This window comes from Crotalus tigris, unplaced genomic scaffold (genome assembly GCF_016545835.1).
Source record: "Crotalus tigris isolate CLP2741 ecotype Arizona unplaced genomic scaffold, ASM1654583v1 scf7180000017666.379230911805:20528666, whole genome shotgun sequence".
Classification (NCBI taxonomy): domain Eukaryota; kingdom Metazoa; phylum Chordata; class Lepidosauria; order Squamata; family Viperidae; genus Crotalus; species Crotalus tigris.
Genome location: NW_024096552.1, coordinates 20,094,989 through 20,122,624, shown reverse-complemented (window position 1 = coordinate 20,122,624; position 27,636 = coordinate 20,094,989). Strand labels below are relative to the sequence as shown.

Sequence of the window (27,636 nt, the reverse complement as noted above, 5' to 3'; positions counted from 1 at the left end):
GAAAGAAATACTGAGTATGTATGCATAGTTGTAAACAGTATGTTAGCAAAAAACTATTAGGTGGAACTAGATGCTACAAGATTTAGTAAACTAGCTTTAAGTTATGTTATTTTTATTGGTTCCAATTTCATTTCTTATATAAAATTCAAGATATTATATTAACCAATCATGCCAGTTGCAGTTTAGAAATACAATATTTCAAAGAATACATCTTGTAGGTTTCTATAGAACCTCAGGATTGTATGTAGCGATCCTGCTCTGCATACTTCTCCAATGTTCAGTCAGTGAGCCTTCTCAACGTTGGTCTCCTGCTTTTGGAATGTCCTTAGGGACAGCTTGCTTATTTATTGTCTTTTTGGTACCAAGAATATCTATTTTGGTATCCTAAACCTTTTACTATATTATGTTATTATTTTATGTTAGTTGGATTTTTCCTGCAATCTATATCTGTTTATGATTTTAGTTGTGCACTTTAATCATTGTTTAATTTTTGTAATTGCAATATTAAGAAACCATCATGCTTAATCCAGTGGAACTATACTTCTACGAAGGATTTTTGGATTTATTTGCAAGAATTGAAAGACAAATTATTTCATTAGGTAAATAAATTTATGTAGACACAGTTATTTCAATAGTATTTGACGCAGCTGTATTATAGATAATTAACACATGAGACAGATGCCATTAACCAAGATTTCAGTATTTTTAAATCATTTTAAAAAGTTACAATAAAGTCGGAATTCAATCTAGTATAGCAGATATAATCATTTTTATATATGCTTACACATGTTTATACCATCCAGTATCTTCAAATTTGCTATAGTAATTAAATTATAAATCAAATTCTTTAAAATTTAGGGCAACTATATAGAGGGCAAAATTTAGAGGCAAAGATTGGATTGTTCTCTTCTGTGCATGATGCATTCAGGCATATGAAACATTAAATTAAAGCAGGGATGACGGAAAGAGTGGAGCATACACAAGCCAATTTCAGATTCCTTAACTACCCTTTGACAAACTACCTATACCTCTAAAAAAGCTAAACACTTTATATTATTCATAAAAACCAGCTGTGTCCATCTAATACGAAGCTTATCCTTGCCTAGATGCTTTAATGCTTTGCATGTGCAGAATTACAAGAAGGAAGATGAGAAAATAAACACTTTTTTATTCTCTGAGTGCAAGAACAAACATTTCCAGCAGGTACCCTGCTAAACTCTATTATAGGCAGTCCTTGACTTATGACTGTAATTAAGCTCAGAATTATAGTTGTAAGTCATGGCAGTTGTTAAGTTGGCTAACTTAACTTTGAGCTGTGTTATAAAACATTATTGTTTATGCAGATAGTTTGTCAATTATATTATTTATAAAGGTAGTTCTCGACTTACCACCACAATTCTTGGTCAATGAAATGGTCATTAAGTGAGGTGTCATGTGATGGCTTTTCGTAAAGACTGAAATCCTGGCACTCTTGGTTGTGGTCATTAGGACATCTCAAGGTTGGTTAAGTAGATGAAGTCCTAGGTGCCTCAAGTGGATGGGGAAGGCTCTGAGATTACCGATGCAGGCTGCATGCAAATGTCTCTGTTCGGTAGCTGAAAATCTTCCCTGCCAAAATCCAAACAGGATTTTCAACCCAAGTGGAAAGACAGATGCAGCCTCCCAAGGTCTTACCTACCATGAGGCACCCCATGATCCTTACTTTACTGCAGCGCTTCTCCACTCAGGAGCTGAAAATCTTACTTGATGAAATCCAAGCAACATTTCAGCCAGAGTTTGTGCATGGCCTTCCCCATTTTCCTAAGGCATGTGATACTTCTTTGCTCAGGGACCAAAAATCCCTTACTTCTGGGGGCTGGCTGAAAGAACTCCTTGCCAAACGATTTCAGTTCTTTGCCTGTTTGAGTTGCTGAAATTGAAGCAGGAACAGAACAGAAATCCTTCAACAGACAGTTCATTCTGAAGCCTCCAGAGAGGAGAGGGAGTCCTCTTGGCAGGCAGCAGCAGCTTGCAATCTTCCTTGATGGCTTCTCCATTTGACTTTCAGTGAAGCCGCAGAGAATAATCCCAAGTGGTGATCACATGATTGATGGAAAACACTCATAAGTATGAATAGGTTGCCAAGCACCTAGATCATAATGATGTTCCTACAATGGTGGTGGTATGTTTTGCAATGGTCAGAAATGCTTTATAGGTCTTTTGAATGCTGTTACTAATTCAAAGCAGTATTAAGCAAATAGTCATAAATCAAGGACTACCTGTATAGTAATTAAAAAAAGGCACACCTGGTGTATTTCCAATAGGACTCTCAATATTCACAGTTACAGTGAGGGAAAAAAAATATTTGATTCCCCTGCTAATTTTGTATGTTTGCCCACTGACAAAGAAATGATCAGTCTATAATTTTAATGGTAAGTTCATTTTAACAGTGATAGACAGAATAACAAGAAAAAAATCCAGAAAAACACATTTCAAAAAAGTTATAAATTGCTTTGCATTTTAATGAGCGAAAGAAATATTTGACATCTTCACAAAATATGACTTAGTACTTGGTGGCAATGACATAGGTCAAGATGTTTCTTTTAGTTTGCATACAGCTCAGGAAGAATTTTGTCCCACTCCTCTCCAACTCATTCAGGTTTTGAGGCTGACGTTTGGGCAGTTCAAACCTTTAGCTCCCTCCACAGATTTTCTATGGGATTAAGGTCTGGATACTGTCACTAGGCCCCTCCAGGACCTTAATATGCTTTTTCTTGAGCCACTCCTTTGTTGCCATGGCCATGTATTTTGGGTCATTGCCATGCTGGAATACCCATCCACGACCCATATTCAATGCCTTGGTTGAAAGAAGGAGGTTCTCACCCAAGATTTGATGGTACATGGCCCTGTCCATCGTCCCTTTGATGCGGTGAAGTTGTCCTGTCCCCTTAGCAGAAAAAAACCCACCAAAGTATAATGTGGGGGGGGATGGTGTTCTTGGGGTCATAGGCAGCATTCCTCCTCCTCCTCCAAACGAGTATGGTCCAGTTGTCTTGAGATCATTGACAAGATACTCCAGTGTAGTTTTGGGCTGATTCCTCACTGTTCTCATGATCACTTAAACTTCACAAGGTGAGATCTTGCATGAAGCCCCAGACCAAGGGAGATTGACAGTTATTTTGTGTTTCTTCCATTTGCAAATAATCACACCAACTATTGTTACCTTCTCACCAAGCTGCTTGGTGATGGTCTTGAAGCCCATTTCAACGTTTTGTAGGTCTGCAATCTTGCTCCTGACATTCTTGGATAGCTCTTTGGTCTTGGCCATGGTGGAGAGTTTGGAATCTGATTTACTGATTGCTTCTGTGGACAGGTGTCTTTTATACCTCACCCTTTAAGAGAGTGCTGCTAATCTCAGCTCTTTACCTGTATAAAAGACATCTCGGAGCCAGAAATCTTGCTGACTGATAGGGGATCAAATACTTATTTCACTCATTAAAATGCAAATCAATTTGTAACTTTTTTGAAATGAGTTTTTCTTGATTTTCTTTGTTGTTATTCTGTCTCTGACTGTTAAAATAAGCCTATCATTAAAATTATAGACTGATCATTTCTTTGTCAATAGGCAAACATACAAAATCAGCAGGGGATCAAATAATTTTCCCCCTCACTGTAAATTCAGCAAGCCACTTTGTTTTCTTGATCTATACTTACGCTACTGTGATGCATGCTTCTCTAACCACCTGTGATCTGAGATCTTTAGCAGATAATTTAAATGCTCCATCCAACAATCGTAAATGCTGGAAAAAGCCATCATATTGCGCAGCTCCAGCAACAAGTAATGACCGGACCTTCTTAAGCTGGGATAGTGAAAGAGCAAATAAGAATATTAACTTTTCTAAATGCAAATATGCTATAATTATATAATCACATTTAAAAATATGTAAAAAATTTTAAAAAGACATACCGCATTAGTGCGCTGATCCCAATCATGTTTATCATCTGACAAGATTTCCCTGATTTTATTTAGTGTTTCTTCAAGTTCACGACTAGAATAAATCTGAAAGGGAAACTTCCAATCAGGTTGTGCTATATATATCTTGTCCAATAAATAATTGAAAAAAAAATTGTGATTTCTATCTTGCAGGATGACTCCCTAATTGGAAGTGCCCAATATGATACTCTTACATTTCCATGAAATCTCTTATTATGCAGAATAAGACAATGGTAAACGAAGATTAATTATTTGCTACTAGTTTTGATAATCTCTTCTCAACTATGAATCAATTAATGTAAAATACAATTTCATAACAGAGAAAGCAATTGGAAATAAATCTGCCTTTTTGGTACAGCACAGGGATTCTAAAAAAAATACATGGATATTGATAACAAGATATAACAAGGTGGTTCATATTTTTAGATTGTGGAATTAAATCATAAGGAAACAGTATAAATGTTGAACAAGATTATATCACTTTTCAACAATAAACATACATTGAAATGAACACTCATGGAAAGATAATAAGTTTGTTTCAGTAAATACCAAAGAGGACTGGAAGTAGCACATAAAAATGTGAAATGCACAAAATATTCTGGAGTACTGAATTACTTAGCATAAGACAATTGTGAAAAGTTGTGATAAAAATGTTGATTTTGTTAAGTTTATATATTAATATAAAAGTCAACCTGCTTATACTGCAGCAGCCAAGAGAGGGCAATCTAATACCACAAGAGCATATATTAACATAAGAAAATAAATTCTCAATAATTTTTAAATTATTAGATACTATAAATATCTGATTTTTGGAAAGTTATTTAAACATCATTTAATTATGCCATAAAATAGAATTCTATAGATAAAAATAAAACTGTTACTTTGAAATTACACTAGAAAAATATTACTGCCTGAATTTCTCTAAATTATATAATAATCATTACATTTTGGTATAAGGAAAAAGACCTGGAAGATCAAACCTAAAAAAATAAATAAATCTGTGGACTAATACATTCCAGAGGAAATTGAGTACTAATATGAATAAGGCAGTTACTGTTGATGAAGTGGATGTGGCTCTTTGAGCCTTCTTCTGCGGCTCCTAGCCTCCTCCGCCATTTGCAGAGAGAGAGAGACAGACAGAGAGAGATAGAGATAGATAGATAGAGAGAGAGAGAGAGAGAGAGAGGCACTTCCCTTCTCTCTCTCTCTCTCTCTCTCTCTCTGTGTGTGTGTAAAAAAGAGAGTGGCCTTACACTGTTCTCAGACAAGCTGACAAGCTTACTGGGCGGGGTTCCTGCTTTTGCTTCTTCTCAGCAAGAAGCAGGAAGCAGCAGTTCTCTCTCTCTCCCCCTCCCTCCCTCCCTCTCTGAGTGGAGGAAGAGGACTGGCAGACCAAGGGCAGGAGAGAGCCAGCCCAATAAGAATTTATGTCAGCTTGTCACAGTGTGAAGCCAACTTGCCAGGTGAGCAGAAGATCGGAGAGAGGGAGGGAGAGAGAGAACTCATGCACAGCAGCCTCTATTTCTTTTTAAACTCTTCAATCAAGCTCCCCCCACCTCCCACGTGGCTCCCAGTGTTTTTTTTTCTCTGGGAAACAGGTCCAAGTGGCTTTTTGAGTGTTTAAGGTTGCTGACCCCTGCCCTAGCCTCCATCCTAAAAAAGGGGGCTTATGAATGTGCAGTCTCTGAGACTTAGTGCTCAGTTTTGAAGGAGCAAAGACTTTTCTCAATCTTTTAAATTACTTTTATTTCTAGTCTTAGCATTTAACTAGATTTCCAGAGCTGAAAACAAGTGAAGCTTTTGCTCTGTTGTTCCTCCTCACTTGCTAGATTACTGGGAATTCTTGGAGCTTCTCTAGCCTGACTGCAACAAATAGCCATAATTAGTTCAAAGTCTTTAGTCCTATTTCAATGTTCTCTGGCCTGGAAATGGCATTTCTTCTTGTGCTAATATTTCACTGCTAGTTTTAAACTTCAAAATGTCATAAATAATAGCTTAAAGATCTGATTTTCAAGTATTATTTTGTTTCTCATAAATGACAGGGAGCCATAATTTCTGCTTGGCTTTTGAGTCAAAGCAGCCTTTTCTGGATACCTATTCCTTCCCCATGAGGTCAGACAATGAGTATTCCTAGTTTCACTTTTAAATTTAGAGTAAAAAAAAAAAAAAGTCACACTCCTGGCTTCAGTTTTAAAATTTAAGTTCAAAAGAATGGTAGAAAATGATTGGGGCTTGGTCCTGTTCTATGGAAGGGTTCCAAGCTTTTCAGCAACAAAGCAGACAAACAATATTCACTCTTTTCTCAAATTAAGAAATTGTGAAAGGAGCAAGAATAGTTCATCAACTAGTAGCTCAACAGTTTTGGAGGGTGAAAACTTCAAATACCTATATAAAAAATGCAAACATAATATGCATCATTTCCTGTGATCAGGTAGTCCTTGACTTATGACTACAATTGAGCCCCAAATTTCCGTTGCTAAGCAAGATATTTGTTAAATGAGTTTTGCCCCATTTTACAACCTTTCCTGCAACAGTTGTTCAGTGAATCACTGCAATTGTAAAGTTAGTAATACAGCTATTACCTGAATCTGGCTTCTCAATTTGCTTGTCAGACGATTGCAAAAGGTGATCACATGACCCCAGGACATTGCAACTGTCATAAATATGAGTCAGTTGAAAAGTGTCTGAATTTTGATTATGTGATCATGGCATTGTTGTAATGATCATAAGTATGAAAAATGGTTGTAAATCACTTTTTTCAGTGCTGTTATAACTTCAAATGAACTGTTGTAAGTCGAGGATCATCAAAGCAGGGCTTTTTTTGTTTTAGAGATATTATGATGGTAAAAATAATGGAATGAGAATTGTTTGTAGCAACTCTTAAATGTATATGCTGGGTCTGTTTTACTTCCGGGTCTCAAGCTTAATGGTTCAAATGTTTCTTTTGGCAATGAATTGCAAATTTGGATATAACTGATCAAGGATGCAAGATTCAGAAAAATTAAAACGGTAACTCTACAACAAGTGTATGCATAAGAACTCTTCCCGCACTTGAACTAAGATAAATGATGATATTGAATGAATTTGTAGTGTAATTCTGGATACTTTGTGTGATAAATACATTTTGTTGATATTGAAACTTTGTTTATAGTATAGAATGTTGTTCTGGTGATAAGCCAGTACCGTTCAAAACAGCCACTAGATTTGGTATGTTTAATAGCTTAATGCAATTGTATCTTATTGAGTGCACTGCAGTTAAAAAAAACCTGTCGTTAGCCAGAGCCAATCTATACAAATGGTTGCAAGCAGATGTGATGCCACAATTATAGAGTCATACAGGAGCCATGGTGGTGCAGTGATTAGAATGCAGTGGCTAATTCTGCCCAGAGAACGGAGTCTGATACTGACTGGTTCAAAGATGACTCAGCCTTCCATCCTTCCAAGGTCGGTAAAATATAGCATTTTACCTGTACAGTAGGAACATCTGTAAATGCCTTTATGAAATCATCTTCATCAACAGCACCAGCTCCTCCTTCTTTAGTAGTGCCTGCAAGCAATAAAAATTATCATAGCCAAGATTTTAAATGAGGTTCAACTAAAGAAGAGGAATCACACCAATCAAGTTACAATAGTTTATAGAATTTCAGATTAAAAAACATCCTGGCTGAAGGATATTTTTTTTAGCATTTACAAGAATAAGTTGAATTTTTAATGAAAATCTACTTTGTCAAGGTAGTATGTTCTTGCACCCAAAAAAACTGAATGTTGAGCCCATATGTCATTTTAGTAATTTGCATAATTTCTGCTACCTAACTAATAACACTATGAAATATTTCTGCTTAAATGTGATTGAAGCAATACAAAGGAAAGCATCTATAGCTGTAAGGAATAAAAAAAAATTAGGATCAGAACCATCACAAAATGAACACCAATGCTTTTAGTAAAAGAGTATATTAGCCAAAAGTTTCCTAGAGCATAAAATAAAGTAAGCTTTTTGTTACTTCTAAGCCCAGATTCCAGGTTTGTCTCTTCTCTAAGAAATCAGAATCTGAATCTGAAGTCTTGGCTTTCTCGAAGCATGACTTGGGTTCAGATACTATATATTATCTATTATGGTAAATTTCTGTAAACAATAATATACATTTATTCTGTTGTAGATTTTGTGTAATCCTAGCATAGTAGTAGTTTGTAATTATATCTATTTAATAATTTCCAATTCTGTTTTCTCTGTCCCTTTGTACTGTATTAAAAAAACGTACTATCATTAACTTTGTCTTAAATTCTTTTCTATTATACTCTTACCTTAGTATCAACACAGTTCCATAAAAGAAAAACAGAATTAATAGAGTATATATTTAAGAGGGGGGGGGAGAAATACTGCTACAGAACTGGTTGCTACAGCACTGGCCACAGGAGAATATTAAGGCAATGTTTAAGTAATGTAATTGATAGGAACACACTACTCACGTGAAACAAAGATAATGCCTGATTGGTTTACTTACATTCTTCATGAATTAAACAATGCTTTTCCTTTCCTTTTTTCTATTTTTTTCTCAATACTTATGGCTACTAACTATTCTACAGTTTGTTTTTTTTGTTAAACCAGTGGATTTGCAATCCTTCTTGATACTTTAAGAGTTACATTTATGTACAGTTTCCTTGCTCTTTTAAAAATACTAAAACAATTTCTGAAATCTGGTACATCATCAAACATAAAAAGTATTGATGAAAAATAATGAAACTCTGTATATATAAATTATCTGAAAGGTTTTCATATAAAAGATCAAACAATAAATACGTGCATTACTCTCAAAATTAATGTTCAATTTAATAATGCAAAGACATTAATAAAATATACATTTTAAATAAATCTTGCTATATATCAGCCTTTTCTGAGAAATAAAATAAGAGACAAGAGGGACAAACAGGCATGGGAGTATTTTACGGTGGCACAGATCTGTGACTCTTGAATGCGCTATCTTGCCATTCTTACAACAGAATTACCAAATGACTGAAGGAAAAAAGTGCATTGAAAAAAATGCATATTAATAATATAAAGGCGCGCGCACACACACACACACACACACACACACACACTCTTGGCATAATATACTCTTGGCAAATCTAAATACACACACACTCCACATGAACAAAACCTTTGGCTCTTTGAAATTCCTAAATATTAATAGAAATTCTTAGATTTTTAGTAATAAAAAAATAAACTTCTAAAACAACATATAGCCTTACTCAATCTTTAAAATTTCCCTTCAGGCATCTATTTTAAAGGTTTTGTTTAGCATCAACTAAAGTTAGATCCTCACTATCATATTATCTTTATTTTTCTCTTAGTTTTTTCTTCCACAATAAATTAGAAGATAAGTTTCTCAGCAATGAATTGTATAGCTTAAGTTTCTCTGTAAAGCCCGCATGCTGAGACTAAATTATTAACAGTTCTCCTTGTAATTTATAAATTTTTAGATTATTAACCTAGATTTATTTTATTTATTGTAACACTTTAATAAATAATAAAAGCATCTTCAATAATCTAAATGGCTGAAATTGATGCAATTGATACAATTTTCTACCTAGCCAACTTTAACATTTTTATAAAGATTTAGTTTTCTGTAGGATTCTTAAAAATATGTCATCTCAATGTAGTTTCTTACATTTTTAAGTAAACTGTGATATAAACATAATTTTCAACAATGGTCTTACATGACATGGATACCACTTCTTGAGGAACACATGAAAAAAGCTGTTTTAGACCTACTGCCATTTCTGATAAACTTAGCAATAAAATACTTTTTTGTGGAAAATAGCAAAAAATATTTGTCATCTAATGCACTAGAGCAGAGATCCCCAACCTTTTGGGCACCAGGGACTGAGTCCATGGAGAAAGGTTTTTCCACAGACCGGAGAGTGAATGGTTTTGCTTGTTTGGGGCTTTGCTTGTTTGTGCAGACTGGTTGCTGGCATTCTGCAGCCCGGTACTGGTCCTTGGATCAGGGGTTGGGGACCACTGCACTAGAGGACATGTGGTGATAAGACATTTTTGAAACCAACTACATAAATGTTGGAAAGTCCACATTTCAACTCTCTTAAACACAGTTATATTTCTCAGCATACCTTCTGCAAAATGAAGATACTTTCCAACCTTATAAAGCTCACAATATAGTTTAAATAATATATTAAGCTACTCCACATTTGAAAGATACTTCAGATGTACTATTGTTTTTATTATGGAAATTTTATTTACATTCTGCTACCACAAAAATAGATGGAGAACAAAACTAGGTATAATGTAACTAGGAAACATATTTTGCAACAAGCATGGTAATTAAGTTATGAAAGAAAATGATTCAATGTGTAAAGATGTTAACTGTTTTATCTGAAAATGCTAACTATTGATGTCCCAAAATATTTTCATTGATGAAATGGAAGAATGGAGATTCCATGCTTTTTGTATAAAATCAAAAAATCTGTACCTGAGGAAAAGAAAATCTCCCGGAATAAATTTGTGGGAGAGTATTCTGGGGGCTTGGAAGACAGATACAAATAATCCTTGACTTACAATCATTTGCTTATTGACCATTTGAATTTACTGCAGTGCTGAAAAAAGTGACTTATGACTTTTTCATACTTATGGCCTTTGCAGCATCCCTGTAGCCATGTGATCAAAATTGGGATGCTTGGCAACTGACATGTATTTATGACGACTGCAGTATCCTGGGATCATGTGATCATCTTTTATGACCTTGTGACAAGGAAAATCAATGGGGAAGCCAGATTCGCTTAATAAGCAAGGCAAGAAATAGGCAAGAAATGTCATGAAATGGGGCAAAAGTCATTAACAACTGCCTTGCTTAGCAACAGAAATTTGGGACTCAATTGTGATTATTAAGTTAAGGACTGTCTATAAGTCAGTTATTTACTCTTATATATAAATAGGGGTCAGGTTCATGAAATGGACTAAAAATAGTTAAATACTGAAAAAAGAACTCTTAGGATCTCATATTTATTCTTTGACAACATTCAGAAAAATTCTAAACTGAATGTTTAGGAAAAACAATTTCCTGATGTTGCATCAAAAATACAGATGTGACAATATAATATAGTAACTACAATCTTCCTTGCCCAAACATCATTCATCTCCTATATTTAATTTCTAATGAGTTGATTTAGTTGTCCATCTTTTGCTAAAATTATAAACAATCATGAGACTTCTATATATTTACCAATGGCAATTTGATGCCATAAACATAAAATGGCATGAAAATAGCTTATAATGAAAATAAGGTCAGGAAAATAAACAGTTCTCATATACATACTTTTGAACATACATTTTGTTTATTTAGAGACTAAACCTATAAAGACATGGGCAAAGTTTGAGAAACAGTTTCACAACTTTTGCAACCTTAGACCTTCTTGTGCTCTCTAGACTATTAACATTTCTATCAGTAATTTTTAAGGGAAAAAAGAATTTTATTTTTCCTACAGAGAAAATTTAGTTATGTACATAGATAATGCAGACTTTTTTTCCAGTTGTTCAAACTTTTCTAAGAAATGATAATAGGAATTGTAAATCAACATATTTATAGGAAGCTTCACTGGGAAAGAATTTGATTTTGTCATATGTAGTTTATCCCAAAAATGTATACTAAAACCAAAACAGCAGAATAGCAAAATATATGTATAATATAAAGATGGCAAGCCACTTATATTGCCAAATTTGAGGACATTTCCTAATGTTGACTAAACATATACCTGTTGCAGATTTATACAAATAATAGTTGAGGTTTAGTAGGTAGATAAATAGAAGGCAAGATATAGATAAAATATATTATGTTTATATAATATATTTATATAATGAACATAAACTCACTTTTACCTTATTTTACAATGCTTGATTTACCCTGAAAACATCCTGAGCAATAGCCCACTCAAATGATGATGCAACTTTATCAACTATATTGAAAAAGCACACTGGATGAGAAAATAAATATTTTTATCTGGTAGATTAATGTATTTTAAATATAAGAGATTTACATCTGCATTTTGATTCAAGTATTATTTTTGGGTCAAATAAATCATTTGGAAATGGAAATATTTATTTTTGTCAATTTTTTACATTTTCAACTGTTTCAAAAGAACAAAAAAAATAACTGCAACTCATAATTTACTGAAACATGAAACTATTTTTTTTTAAAAAAACTTGTTTATGATCAATGTTTCTATCTTTACGACAGACTTCATATAGTCTATTCTATGGTTCACTTCCTTTCCCTAGTATATTATTAAGGTTGATCATTTTATTTATTTTGAAGTTTTTCTATACATGGGAATGTATCAATGCTTAATAATTTTATAACATATGATTTCTAACATGATAGCAATTAAGTGTGTGCTTTTCTTACCAGTCACGAAAAATTAGAAAACTAGAGCATCCATTCAAAATGTTAAATTCATCATTTATATTTCATCTAAAGACCTAAGCTTTTGAAGGTATTTTACACTTTCTTGACTTGCAAAAATATTGCAATTATGAATGATACATTATTTACAGATCTTCAATATCATTCTCATTAAGTCAAAATAAAGTATCCTGACGTCTGAATTATTTATCCTTACCTACAACCTTAGGCCCACCAGCAGATCCTGGCTTTCTTGTTGTATTTGAAGGATTTCCAGGTTTTTTAGGTGCAGGAACCTTGAAACCTGAGGCAGTTGCAGATGGCCTATTTCCATCCACTGATTCTTCATCATCAAAGCTTTTATCTATAAAGGTGTTTTTAAAAAGAAAAACATGCATTAAAACCCCAATTTTTTTTGTTTTTAAAATAAATATTTACAACTGTAGTATATATAAAAATCCAATCAAAAGGAATGTCACTTTTCTTTAAATCTACAAATAACAAAAGAAAAAAATAATGTATATATATAATGGACTTGCGAATGATAGAATCTATCATTCTTTGGCAACCAAGGAAAAATCCATTAGATATATATTTCCTGTCCACTTACAATCTGTAATTCCAATTAAACATTTACATTTTCAATTTAATTCAGCAGTTCTGTAAGAAAAACACTGCTTTTCTACCAGTCGTACTTGCCATTTCTGCTACACATCCTCCTACAACGTGTCTACGAACACTCCCTGCTCATTCCTTCCACCCTGATTTTAACACTTACAATCACAGATCCGTTTACAGATCAGCCGCCTCATTCCTCTGTCAGCTCTTCAACGGCCCTTGCACTAAGATGTTCCCACATGCTCACATGGCTGTATAGTTGAATAATCTCAATATTAATCAAAATATTCCATATAAAACTGAGAAAAAGCAGCACAGATTCACCACAGAGATTTGTGCCGGCATCCTTCTGTCTCTTGCCTGCACTAGGTACTGAAACAGCCAATCAGCTGCAAGGTGACATCATCTGCTGGTAGCCACTGCTAGATGAAAAGGTGAAAAATTCTTCATACATATAAACTCATTCCCATGCCCAAACATTTACATACTCTATTTTGTGATACATGATAGAGTATAATTTTCTTTAAAGGTCTTTATTTTTAAAAACTGAAAGATATCATCTGGCTTATAACACTTCTTTCCAATTTGTTCCGTGTTGCTTTAGTTTTTTATTTCAAATTATATCCTTACTCTAAAAACTTAGTATTCTGCATATCATGTCAACATTTCACTATTCAATTATAGAAAAAATATTTTTGGCAGGATCCAAAATGAAATGAAAAATCAACCTACAGTTTTTCATCACAGACGAGATGGGCGAGGCTGATACAGAACTGTACAAAGCCTAGAGCATGTGCAGACGAACAGAGTTTCCCTGAAAAATTTTTCAGTTATGGTTTTCACCCTGTCAATGGAACTCCTGTAATTCCTATATGCTTTACCCTAGATTTCACATCTTTCTAGAATAAAACTAAACATTCTATTATGTTCAACAAAATATGTTTAAAACTATGACTTTAGATTTAGAAAGGAAGGTTTAGAAATGTGCTGCTGAAAAAATGTTTGAAAAATATTGACATATCTTATTAAGTATCTCTTAACCATACTCCTACTGGTACGGGACTTGATATCAATTTTAATGTATACCCAAAAATGTCAAAAGTGTATCCTTCAGATAATCATCCAATGGTATATGGCTCTAAGCATTTTGTATGCAGGAGTATGTTACTATCAGAATGCAAGAGGAAGACAGGAAACACATTATTCTAGCAGTCTCCATGGTAACTGTGCTTTGCCCTTGCATATGTACTGGAAGGCAACATTTCAGATCACTTTAACTCTTAAAACATAGGAACTCTGTAGAATATCCTATTATTTTAAGCACATTAAATGAAAAGTAAAAATGTACTGAAGATAACACTGAATGGAAATGGTTGCCCCCTTAGTTCTATGTAATGACATTATATAGTTTCTCAAGAAATTGTTTTAAACACTCACTAAGAAAGATGCAGAAATCATGAGAGGCATTAAGATTTCTAGGACAAAGAGCACCTAGTTTGTTAACCTTAAGTAAAAATAATCACCAAAACTTATGGTCATTATTTGTAATACTTCTCTATAATAAACATATTTGGATTCAAATTCTGCTTCTAGTACATAGCACAAATTCATCCAGGAGACTAGAGATAAAAAAGATGGAGGATTGATATTTTTGTCTGCATTATTCCTAAGCTTTTAAATGATCCCTGACAATGATCTGAGGAACAGCTAAGAACCTGCATCTCAGGTGACTCAATGATCCACTTATGCAAAAGTCAGGTTTTTAGCATCCCTTAAAAGTTATCCACATTGCATTAAGTCCCACATGGCTGATTTAATATGTTTTCTCATTTGTCCCTGCATCATCTGGTGTGGCATGCCTATGGAGAAAACTCATAGCATAGATGGAAGTGATGCTATGGTCAACAGACAACAACGTCTTAGACTATAAGAGAATTGCTCACTATTACATGTCACTGTATTTGTGGATATTTTATTTGCTATTCGAACTTGGATTTTATATAGATGTATTGGCAAAGTAAATGTGAAAATGGTATGTGTGTATATGTTTGAGTATGTGATGTTGTGTATGATGTTAACTTTAGAAAGAGCTAAAATATATTTGTACTTTCAGTATAATTATTATGAAGAATATTAGAAATTACTCCTTTGTATATTTTTCATCCCCTTTATGGATTACTGCCTTGTCATGGCGAAGGGGCTTGCGTAACTCAATGAAGCTATAAGCTATGCCGTGCAGGGCCACCCAAGACGGACAGGCTATAGCAGAGAGTTCTGACAAAATGTGATCCACTGGAGAAGGAAATGGCAAACCACTCCAGTATCTTTGCTATGAAAACCCCATGGACAGTACTAAAAGGAAAAAAGATATGACGCTGGAAGATGAGCCCCTCAGGTCGGAAGGTGTCCAATATGCTACTGGGGAAGAGCAGAGGGCTAGTACTAGTAGCGCCAGAAAGAATGAAGCAACTGGGCCAAAGCCGAAAGGACGCTCAGCTGTGGATATATCTGGTGGTGAAAGGAAAGTCCGATGCTCTAAAGATTTTTTCTCCATAGGAACCTGGAATGTAAGATCCATGAATCAAGGCAAGCTAGACATAGTCAAAAAAGAGATGACAAGACTGAACATCGACATCTTAGGAATCAGCGAACTAAAATGGACAGGAATGGGTGAATTTAACTCAGATGACCATCAGGTATACTACTGTGGGCAAGAATCCCTCAGAAGAAATGGAGTAGCCTTCATAGTCAATAAAAGAATAGGAAAAGCAATACTGGGATACAATCCTCAAAATGACAGAATGATCTCAATTCGAATCCAAGGCAAACCATTCAATATCACAGTAGTCCAAATCTATGCCCCAACCACTGGTGCTAAAGAGGATGAAATTGACCGGTTCTATGAAGCCCAAGAGCACCTTATAGAATTAACACCTAAAAATGATGTCCTTATCATCATGGGGGATTGGAATGCTAAGGTAAGAAGCCAAAAGATAACCGGAATAACAGGCAAGTTTGGCCTTGGAGTACAAAATGAAGCAGGGCACAGGCTAATAGAATTTTGTCAAGAGAATACGATGGTCATAACAAACACTCTTTTCCAACAACCCAAGAGACGGCTCTACACATGGACATCACCAGATGGTCAACATAGAAATCAGATTGACTATGTGCTCTGCAGCCAAAGATGGAGAAGCTCTATACAGTCAGTAAAAACAAGACCAGGAGCTGACTGTGGCTCAGATCATGAGCTTCTCGTTGCAAAATTTAGGCTTAAATTGAAAAAAGTAGGGAAAAGCACTAGGCCACTCAGGTATGAACTAAATCATATTCCTGATGAATATACAGTAGAGGTGACAAATAGATTTAAGGAATTAGATCTGATAGACAGAGTGCCTGAAGAACTATGGATGGAAGTTCGCAACATTGTACAAGAGGTAGCAACTAAAACCATCCCAAAGAAAAAGAAATGCAAGAAAGCAAAATGGCTGTCTGAGGAAGCTTTGCAAATAGCTGAGGAAAGAAGGGAAGCGAAAGGCAAAGGAGAAAGAGAAAGATACACCCAATTGAATGCAGAATTCCAGAGAGTAGCTAGAAGAGATAAGAATGCCTTCTTAAATGAACAGTGCAAAGAAATAGAAGAAAACAACAGAATAGGGAGGACCAGAGATCTCTTCAAGAAAATTGGAGATATGAAGGGAACGTTTCATGCAAAGATGGGCATGATAAAGGACCAAAATGGCAGAGACCTAACAGAGGCAGAAGAGATTAAGAAGAGATGGCAAAACTACACAGAAGAACTATACAAGAATGAGCTTAACATCCCAGATAACCACAATGAGATGGTCACTGACCTTGAACCAGACATCCTAGAATGTGAAGTGAAATGGGCCTTAGAAAATCTGAGCAACAACAAAGCTAGTGGAGGTGACAGTATTCCAGCTGAGCTATTCAAAATCTTAAAAGACGATGCAGTAAAAGTGCTACACTCAATTTGCCAGCAAATTTGGAAAACTCAACAGTGGCCACAGGATTGGAAAAGGTCAGTTTACATTCCAATTCCAAAGAAAGGCAATGCCAAAGAATGTTCAAACTATCGCACCATTGCACTCATTTCACATGCTAGTAAAGTTATGCTTAAAATCCTACAAGCTAGACTCCAGCAGTATGTGGATCGAGAACTACCAGAAGTACAGGCAGGATTTCGAAGAGGCAGAGGAACTAGAGATCAAATTGCCAACATACGCTGGATCATGGAGAAAGCTAGGGAATTCCAGAAAAACAGCTACTTCTGCTTCATTGACTATGCAAAAGCCTTTGATTGTGTGGATCACAACAAATTGTGGCAAGTTCTTAAAGAGATGGGAGTACCAGACCATCTCATTTGTCTCTTGAGAAACCTATATGGGGGTCAAGAAGCAACAGTGAGAACCAAACACGGAACCACTGATTGGTTCAAAATTGGAAAAGGAGTCCGGCAAGGCTGTATACTGTCGCCCTGCCTATTTAACTTATATGCAGAGCACATCATGAGAAAGGCAGGGCTAGATGAATCAAAAGTTGGAATTAAGATTGCCGGGAGAAATATCAACAACCTAAGATATGCAGATGATACCACTCTAATGGCAGAAAGTGAAGAGGAACTAAAGAGCCTCTTGATGCGGGTGAAGAAGGAGAGTGCAAAAGTGGGCTTGAAACTCAACATTAAGAAAACCAAAATCATGGCATCCGGCACTCTCAATTCCTGGCAAATAGATGGGGAAGAAATGGAGGTAGTGACAGATTTTATTTTTCTGGGCTCAAAGATCACCTCAGATGGGGACTGCAGCCAAGAAATTAAAAGACGCTTGCTCCTGGGAGGAAAGCTATGGCAAATCTAGACAGCATTCTAAAAAGCAGAGACATCACCCTGCCAACAAAAGTGCGTATAGTCCAGGCCATGGTTTTCCCAGTTGCAATGTATGGCTGTGAAAGTTGGACCATAAGAAAGGCTGAGCGCAAAAGAATTGAGGCCTTTGAACTATGGTGCTGGAGAAGACTCCTGCGAGTCCCTTGGACTGCAAGGCGTTCAAACCGCTCAGTCCTAGAAGAGATCAACCCTGACTGCTCTTTAGAAGGCCAGATCCTGAAGTTGAAACTCAAATATTTTGGCCACCTAATGAGAAGGAAGGACTCACTGGAGAAGGGCCTAATGCTGGGAAAGATTGAGGGCAATAGAAGAAGGGGACGACAGAGAAGAGATGGCTGGATGGAGTCACTGAAGCAGTAGGTGTGAATTTAAATGGACTCCAGAAGATGGTAGAGGACAGGAAGACTTGGAGGAACGTTGTCCATGGGGTCGCGATGGGTCGGACACGACTTCGCAATTAACAACAACAACAAATATTTTTCATTTATTTTCTATTTTTTATTTTCTTGCACTTTTTATTTTTTCTTTTTGTTTTTTCTTCTTTACATTAACTTGTATTAAATTTTATATTCTTACTTATCTATTTCAATGGGATATAGGAGAATCAGAATAGACAAATGTAGTTAACCTCAATATCTTTTCAAAAATATCTTTATACTACTGGTATTTAGAATCTGGCTTTTATGGCTGCTGACATAAATCTTTCAGCAAATTGCTGATGTATTGAAATTTTGCTATGTATGTACTCTGTGTATTTTCTTGAGGGAATAACGCAAACAATTCTGCTGATTATCTGTTTTGGTCTGATTACTGGGTTATATGAAGAATCTTGGCTTCTGCACTTTTGATGAACTGGTAATGTTTTTTTCTTAAAATATATTTTTATTAAAAGTTTTTTTCTTAATATAAAATACAAATAAAAATAAAGAAAAAAGAAGAAAGATTAAGCGAGGAAAAGGGGGAAAAAAGAAAAGAAAAAGCAGTAGCTTCTGACTTTTTTAGTACAGTAAGGTAACTAATAAAGTTATCGTATCAACTTTTTACATATACTAAATAGTAACTATTAGCGATTTCTATAGCAGTAAACCACTTAATAATCAAAGTCCAAAGTTAAAATTTCATTCTTCTTCCACATAGAAAGTCCAGAAGCGGTTTCCAAGTAACCACAAAACTATTTACATTCTTGTTCATAATTAGTGCAGTCAACTTCACCATCTTTGCCATCTCTCATACCATAGATCAGGGGTGTCAAACTCAATTTCACTGAGGGCCGCATCAGCATTGTGGTTGCCCTTGGGGGGGGCGGCCGGGTGTGGCCAGAGTGGGTGCGGCCTACTGGGTGGGCGTGGATAGAGTGGGTGTGGCCTACTGGGTGGGCATGGCCAGTTCTACATCATTCGCGTCAAGGGTGCCTGTGGGGGCCTGGGCAGGAGTGGGACAGATCTGAGGATCTCTGGCAGAAGGGGGTGAGACCAGGGCAAGTGCCAAGGCACGGTCCACTAGGGAAAGTGCCAAGATGGCCACCACAAAATTGTACATTGGCTACCGGCTGGTCTGGACCAGGGCCAAGGTAGCAGGGGCCGTTCCCTGATTGTTTCCAGGATGGCTTCGTGGGCCACATGAAACCACTTCATGGGCCTTGTGTTTGACATGTCTGCCATAGATAGGTGTGCTGTCCAAACTTCTAAACCAGTGGTTCTCAACCTTTTTAATGCTGCGACCCCCAACCAGTCATAAGTCGAGGACTACTCAACCGGTCATAAGTCGAGGACTACTCAACTGGTGCAGCACCGTTTGCAGAATGGGACTTTTGGTGGGCTCAGCAGGGCAGAGACAGCCTGGACAATTCCTATTGACTTTTGAAAGCCAATAGAATTAGACTCTATTCAAGCCAATAGAATAAAGGAGTAGCACAGCTAAGGAAAAGGGGGAAAAAATGGCGGACTGTGTTGTTTGACGACTCCCGTGAAATGGTCGTTCGGCCCCAAATGGGGTCCCGACCCACAGGTTGAGAACCACTGTTCTAAACCAAATAATCTTTTATTCCTTCTTTCATTCAAACCAAACAACATGTCTCAAAATACTGTTTTAAATCTGGAAGACCCAAACCTCTTTTTTCTTTGGTATCTTATAATAATTTATACTTTAATTCTTGTTTTTTTTTCTTTGTTAAATAAACTTAAAGATGTCCCTTTGCCATTGCTTAAACAGAGCTTCAATCATCAACACTGAAATACAAATAACATCTTTGGTAGGACATCCAGAATCTACTAATTGGCTTTGAATTGTTTGATCTTTTTGGTTTTGATCAAGTTTATTCTCCATTGCCCTTGCTTCTTATGTCTTGTCTATAATCAGTTTAAGTTTGAGAAGAAAATATTTCAATTTTTCTATGGAATTCAGTCTAAAATCTTTTTTCTTAGTATGTAAAGATAACCTCTTCTAGTTTGTCCCAACAAAATAGTCCTTTTTTTTTAGAATAATTCTCAGGAAGGCATATGCTTTTTTTTTTCTCAATATTTTAATGGAAATTTCCTTCAAAACAACTATTTCTACATTATTAATCTACAATTTAGTCTTGAAATGACAATCAAAGACTTGATTTTTTATTCTTTTTGCAAAATGGACTAGAATACCATTAGGGACTTCCCAGTTTGTGCCATAACAAGAGTTTATTCTATAACCTTTATCTACTTCACTATTCATATTTTTTTCCTCAAATAATCAATAATTGTGCCAAAACTCAGACTATCTTACTTCTTATATTTTCCTCAACTTCTTCAGGAGTAGCATGAAACTGTAGTAGCAATTATTTCACATGTGGCTCCATCACAGCAAAATTATCCACATCTCCCTCATACTGTAAATTCCTGGTATCCATTCTATGTTCCACAAAATCCACTTTCTATCTGTTTCACCTCTCTGCAATTTGATGCATCTCATCATGGAGTTCTTTGGCTATATTTTCCATTTTTGCCTCTATTATTTTTATTGTTTTGACTGAATAGTCTTCCAGTAGAGTTTTCATATGATCCAATTCTCCTGATCCCTAAGAAGGAAGAGCTTACACTTACAAGACTAAAATTATGACTTTCTTGGGAAGACCTAGATGCCATAAACTCAATAGCACATAGGAATTGAACAACACATTACTAAGAATTTTTATGTTAAAAATGTTTTAGATCACCTATTTTTCAATCCTTCTGCAAGCTGGCTACTGGGAGGCATGGACTATTGACTTCTGTTAACTTTTGTTATTAAGAGCAATGGAGCAAAGGGATCATTATAAGTTCCAATTATATTCCATGATTGAAACATTCAAAACAAAGTTTGTCATGCTGGAACACAGAAGATCTAATTGTCTATAGAGGTTTTTGTTTTCTTTCCAACCAAAATGAAAAGGACTATTCCAAGTTTGAAACAAAACATGATTTCTCTACATGATTCTATTAATTATTACTTAAAAATGCCTGAAAAACACATGGCAGTGTTTTAATTCAGCTCTGATACTTATTAGAAAGCCATATTTTTAATTTTAGATAAGCACTATTTCTTTGAAGTCACCACTATCACAACCTCTTCTACAAGTCAATTTTCAAATGCAATAAATAGTTTCCAATCATTTATCTATATAAAGCATTCGTTTTACAAATATGTCCAAATTTCACAACTTATCTGATTTAGGAATTTTAGGTAAAAGATAAATAAATGCATTTTAAAAAACAGAACCATTTGCTTAATGTAATTAATCTTTTGAACATCATATTCTGATATCCCAAATAATACCTGTTTTCACATAAATATTCATACATAATATTTAAAATACCTGACACACGGCCAAATTAAATAAGATAGTCTGAGCAAAGCAGTTAATGGGATTTTAAAAGTAACAATTATGATTCTAAGCTTGATGCAAGTTGTAAGAAAAGACTTATAAAGTTTAACTTTCAAAATAAATTATCAAAAGGTGCACTTTCTAGATTAAATCTATAATTCAGTTCATTTTATATAATGCAAAAGTTGTTTAAAATGTTTTAAAAAAGAATACTGAATTTAAATAAATTTCTCTTAGAGTTCACATGCTTTTTAGTTCACATTTTAAATTGCTACGAAGTATAAGCATATAATAGAGTTTAAACCAGAGGCCCCCACTCTTTTGGGCACCAAGGACTGGTTCTATGGAGAAAGAATTTTCCCTGGACCAGAGGGGGCATGATTTCGTGTGCTGCCTGCATCCAGCGGATGGGGCTTCATTTGTTTGCGTGGCCCAGTTACTGGTATGCTGTGGCCTGGTGCCAGTCCACGGACCGGGGGTTGGGGACCTCTGGCTTAAACTAAATCTCCATAGAAGAAAGTGGAAACATAAGTAACAGTCTTTTTCAGGCTGTGAAATTGTTTTTTTTTAAGAATCCTGAAATCCCCATCAAAAGCCAAAGATCTTGTGAGAGAAAAATTAGCTAACTTCCAGTGAAACTCCTGCCGCCCCCCCCCCCCATTCATGAAACAGCAAAAAATCTTCATAAACCTCCAGGTATCCACAGAACATTCCAAAACCCTGATTCATATTTCATTACAGATAGTTGTTGACTTACAACCATTCACTTAGTGACTGTTTAAAATCATAACAGCACTGAAAAAAAGTGACTTAAGACTATTTTTCACACTTATGACAGTTGCATCTTCCCCATGGTGACATGATTAGAATTTGGATGCTTGGCAACAGGCTCATATTTATGACAGTTGCAGTGTCCTAGGCAATATGATCACTTTTTGCCACTTTCTGACAACCAAAGTCAATAGGGAAGCTAGATTCACATAACAACTGTGTTACTAACTTAACTGCAATGATTCACTGAACAACTGTGGCAGGAAATATTGTAAAATGGGGCAAAACGTAATAATTATTTTGCTTAGCAACATAAATTTTAGGCTCAATTGTGATCATAAGTCAAGGAATATATACACTATACTAGATTAACAATTACAATTTTCAACAGTACATTTATTAATGGTGTAACAAAGATAACTGAGAAATATTCTACCTCAAACAACCCTACATGAGAGCTAGTTTGGTGTAGTGGTTAAGGTACTGTATTAGAAACACACACAGAGAAAGTTCTAGTTCTCCCTTAAATCTGAAAGCCTGCTGGGTGACTTTGGGCCAGTCATTTACTCTTAGTACAACCCACATCACATGAATTATTAATATGAAAAAAAATAACAGGTGGGGATTTATAATCTGCTTTTATTATTTTTATAAATAACTCAAAGCAGCTAACATACCTAAATATTCTTTCCTCTTTTTATTTTCCTCACAACAAAAACCCTGTGAGATGGGTTGGGCTGAGAGAGAATAATTGGCCCAAAGTCACCCAGCCAACTTTCATACCTAAAGTGGGACTAGAAGTCTTAACCATTAGATCACACTGGTTCTCATTACAACTCAAGAAGTTAAAATCAACATTATTGTGCCAATTAGGACATTGTGCACTTTTGGAAAGTAACATTGAATAAGACTTGGAAACATTGAAAGCAAAGTACAGGTAGTCCTTGTTAAATGATTACAAAGTGCTCTGTCACAAAGCAAAGCGGTTGCTAAGTGGAAAGTCAGGTGACCTCAACATTGACAAGTGAATCAGTTTCACATCTTTGGGATTTGTTTATTTCCAAACCACTTACCCATCCTTTGGAATCCTCCCCCGTTTTGTAATAATTAACAGGAAAGAAACTGTTTGTATGTCTATGGAGATTCTCAGTCATTTAGGTCAGGGCTTTTCAACCTTTTCACCGATTGAACCACTTTTAGGATATGGCAATATTGGAGTACCACCAGTCACCTAGCAAGGTATCAAAAACTTGATAAAAAAAAGGGAAAAAGTGATAAAGTACAGGTAGTCCTCAACTTATAACTCTTCGCTTAGTTACTGTTCAAAGTTACAAAGGCACTGAACAAAGTTACTTTTGACCATTTTTCACACTTATGACCATTGCAGCATCCCCAGGGTCATGTGATTTACATTCAGATGCTTGGCAACTGATTCATATTTATGATGGTCAGTGTCCCAGAGTCATGTGATCCCCTTTTGCAACCTTTTGACAAAGTCAACGGGGAAACCAGATTCACTTAACCACCGTGTTACTAATTTAACAATTGCAGTGATTCACTTAATAAATGTGGCAAGAAAAGTTGTAAAATGGGGCAAAACTCTTTTAACAAATTTCTCTCCCTTCTCCTTTTATATCCTCTCCTCTTTCCCTCCTACTTTTATATCCTCTTCTCTCTCTTCCCTTCTCCTTTTATATCCTCTCCTCTCTCCCTTTCCCTTTTATATCAGGGGTATCAAACTTGATTTCATTGAGGGACACATCAGCATTGTGGGGGGGAGTTGGGGTGTGTGGACAGCTCTATGTCACTCAGGTGGGGAGGCTGTTGCAGGGATCCATGGGTCTCCAATGGAGGGGGTTAGGGTTAGGCTCCCTCCCTCTCTCTTTCTCATTCCCATCTCCTTCCTTCTCCTCTCCTTTTCTCCTCACTGCTTCTCTCACAAAAAGCCTTTTCTCTTTCTCATTCACACGTCCCTCCAAAATCTTTCCCATTCTCACTCACACGTCCCTCCGAAATCCCTCCCAATTTCACGCACATGTCTGTCTGAATTCCCATTCTGATTCATACGTCCCTCCAAAATCCCCCCCATTCTCACTCACACACACATCCCTCCAAAATCCCTCCCATTCTCACTCACACATATCTCCCCCAAATCCTTTCCTTTCTGTCTTCCTTTCTCACCGCTTCTTCTGCTGCCTCTTTCTCTGGGGTCTTTTTTCCTCTCCCTCTCGCACCCAAACTGCCTCCTTTTATAGCCTCTCCTGTCTCCGCTCCCTTCCTTTCTCTTCCAGGTGAGCCAATCCTGGGGCCTTTGCCTCGCCCCAGCAGCTCTGGAGCTCCCAAGGACTCTCCCATGGCAAGTCCTGAGCTGTGCCACTTTGGCTTGTTCCCTCCCTCACTACAGTTGGCTGGGCTGGGCCATGTACCACCTGCCAGGTGTCAATGTACCACTGGTGATATGCGTACCACTGGTTGAAAAGCCCTGATCTAGGTCATGGTTGTCCCAAAGGTGCTTTTTCAGGGAGCAACTGGACTTGTTTTTTCTTTGAAAACATTTTGCTTCTCATCCAAAAAGCTTCTTCAGCTCTGATTGGATGATGGACAAATGTATATTCCTTGCAGACAGTTGGTCATTTGCATTATTTTAGAACAGATATGTCAAACTGAAGATCCACAAGCCAAATCCGGCCAGTGTTTAGATCTGAAATGCAGGGCCACTGTGGGAATGTGAACACGAGGCAGCGAGCATGTGGAGCTGGCAGTGCCCAGCAGTAGCTGCAGCTTGATGGTCCCTCAGCCACTCATTGGCCAGCAGCAATGGGCAGCTGGATATGAGCAGGGATCCACCCGCCACATACTCGCATACATCACAGTCCCATAGCCAGGCCCCATCTGCCCCTCCACCTGCTTTGCCTCTGCGGTGGTGGCACTGGCAGCAGCCCCATCCAGCAGGAGCCCCTCCACCCCACCCCCCTCCAGCCTGGGAAGCTCATGGGCCTGGAGGGGAAGCCGCTGTCGCAGTCTGCTGGGCAAAGCAGCCACCTCGGAGTCTGCGAGCCTCATCCCTTCCCACTGTCCTCCCGCACATGCCATAAGTAACCTGGCCAAGGAGAGTGAGCATAGCAGAAGCAACCTTGAGAAGGTAAGCCTGACTGGGTGCCCGCTCAGGAAAAGGAGGCTGGGCTGGGGGTCCTTTTTGGCTCTTTCCTCCCACCACCCGGGGGGTTTGGAGAGGTAGAAGTGGCCAATATGGAGGCTGCACCTTGCTCTCCAGATGTATCTCCCCTGCAGCCTCTGATGCCGCCATCTGACGATGACTGGGCTTCCCAAAGTGGAGGCTGCTTTCTTCGGATGTGCCCTCGCAGCTTGCATCCCCTCTTCTGCCATTTAACTAGGATTACCTGCAAAAGCTAAATTTTGGATGGATACTTCAGAGATTTTGAGCTCTATTTCTGGGCTTCTTGGATGTAGGAGAGTTATTGGTAAAAGATGGAGTTCATAGACCCTTGTTTTCTATTTGGGAAAGCTTTAGAGAAGGATACTGGTTTGTTGGGGCAGCCTTCCCTCAACGCAGCTCCCCGCTACCCCCTCTTCTCTCCAGAGATCTTTGTAATTCAAGAACTTTGGCATGCTGCACACACGCATACACACACCATTTCAAGCTTGGCGTCTTTTATCCACATCTGAGCTGATAAAAGTCCCCAAACATGGAATGCGGTATGTGAGCATGCACACACTTTGGCTGCCAGCAGTTTGGAGAAGTGAAGAGCTTGTGAGGCACCGAGTTGTAACCAAGCTGAGTTAGCCGACTGTGCCATCCCAAGTCAGCAGAGCTGGGCCAGCTGCACCTACCCGGCCACGCCCATCTGGCCATGCCGAGTCAGCTTCACCGAGTGATGTCAAGCCCATGCCCACCCAGTCACGCCTATCTAATTGCAGTGACCCGGCTGTGACCACCCAGTCATACCCATCTGGCCCAGCAACCATAATGCTGATGCAGCCCTCAATGAAATTGAGTTTGACACCTGTTTTAGAGAGTGGTTGAGGCCATTTGGCTCTACACACATTTACACTACTCAGGTGACCCTGAGGACACACATAAGCCTCCAAACAGCCTCAACAACTCTCTAAAAGAATGCAAATGACCAGCTATCTTTTAACTAATTGTACAAAGGTTAAATATACATAGAAATAACTAATTCTCACACCATCAATTAGAAAAGCAATTTTAAATTTAGCATCTCTTTTGAATGAGACCACAGTACAGTATTTGTAAAAAAAAAAAACTGGTCTGAACTGAGGAAGAAAACTCAGTTTTCTTATTATTATTATTATTATTGGTAAATTTAAACACCATTTAACTCTTTTTGGCCCAATTCTTATAAATTGTTAAGCAGAGCCAAATATAACATCATTTTAAAAGTGTGAGGACATGTTCATTAATCAGTTTTAATCCACATTTAGGTACACTTTAGATTTACAATACTGACATTAAAACATGAGTTAATAATGAATTCAATGAGTCTACTAAAGATGCACACAAAATAATTTCTTGGTTAACCATTGCCTTATGAAAAAGCATCAAACCTTTAACACAAGTATTTTGAAACAGCAAGAGGGCCATTTTTGACAGACAAGACTTTCTTGTTTAGAACAACATTTTTTTAATTTATAGGTTTAGCAATGTTTAAGTTTTGATGACCTGAGAAATCATAAAAATGAAAGCATTTTTACGTCAGTAAACTATTTTCTAGTACTAGGTGATGAACAACCCATTTATCAATAAAATCAATCACTCATTTATAAAAACTTTAATAAAAGGATATTCTATATAGTATTGTTTATACTTAATTATTTGAGAATGTTAAATTATTCATGAATACACTACATCAAGCAAGCTATTGTAAGCTTTCTTCAGTCGCATTAACTTTTATATCCTACAAATATGGAATAGACTCTTAACATAAAGTGAGATTTAAACAGTGCGTGAAATCTAAGAAAAAAAAAAACCTCATGAAGGTAAAATGACTTTATATAGCCTTTATTCTATGTTTGTTTATTTATTTATAATGTATTTATTTATTTACTTGCAGTACACATAATATACCGGAACACCAAA

At 36.7% G+C, this 27,636-nt stretch overlaps 1 protein-coding gene across 37 annotated transcripts in view; it reads right to left on the bottom strand.

The window, feature by feature from the left end:
- CLASP2 (cytoplasmic linker associated protein 2) overlaps nucleotides 1-27,636 on the bottom strand; it is a 194,387-nt gene that overhangs the window by 93,243 nt on the left and 73,508 nt on the right. For 32 of the 37 annotated variants that reach the window (XM_039336918.1, XM_039336919.1, XM_039336920.1 and 29 more), the window contains 4 exons: nucleotides 12,602-12,748; nucleotides 7,441-7,520; nucleotides 3,947-4,039; nucleotides 3,694-3,839 (listed from right to left, as the gene is read on the bottom strand). In XM_039336918.1, coding sequence (XP_039192852.1) covers nucleotides 3,694-3,839; nucleotides 3,947-4,039; nucleotides 7,441-7,520; nucleotides 12,602-12,748 — 466 coding nt within the window. Of the gene's footprint in view, nucleotides 1-3,693; nucleotides 3,840-3,946; nucleotides 4,040-7,440; nucleotides 7,521-12,601; nucleotides 12,749-13,162; nucleotides 13,542-27,636 lie in introns of those variants that run through there. The other 5 variants (XM_039336943.1, XM_039336946.1, XM_039336956.1 and 2 more) reach the window with 5 other exon arrangements.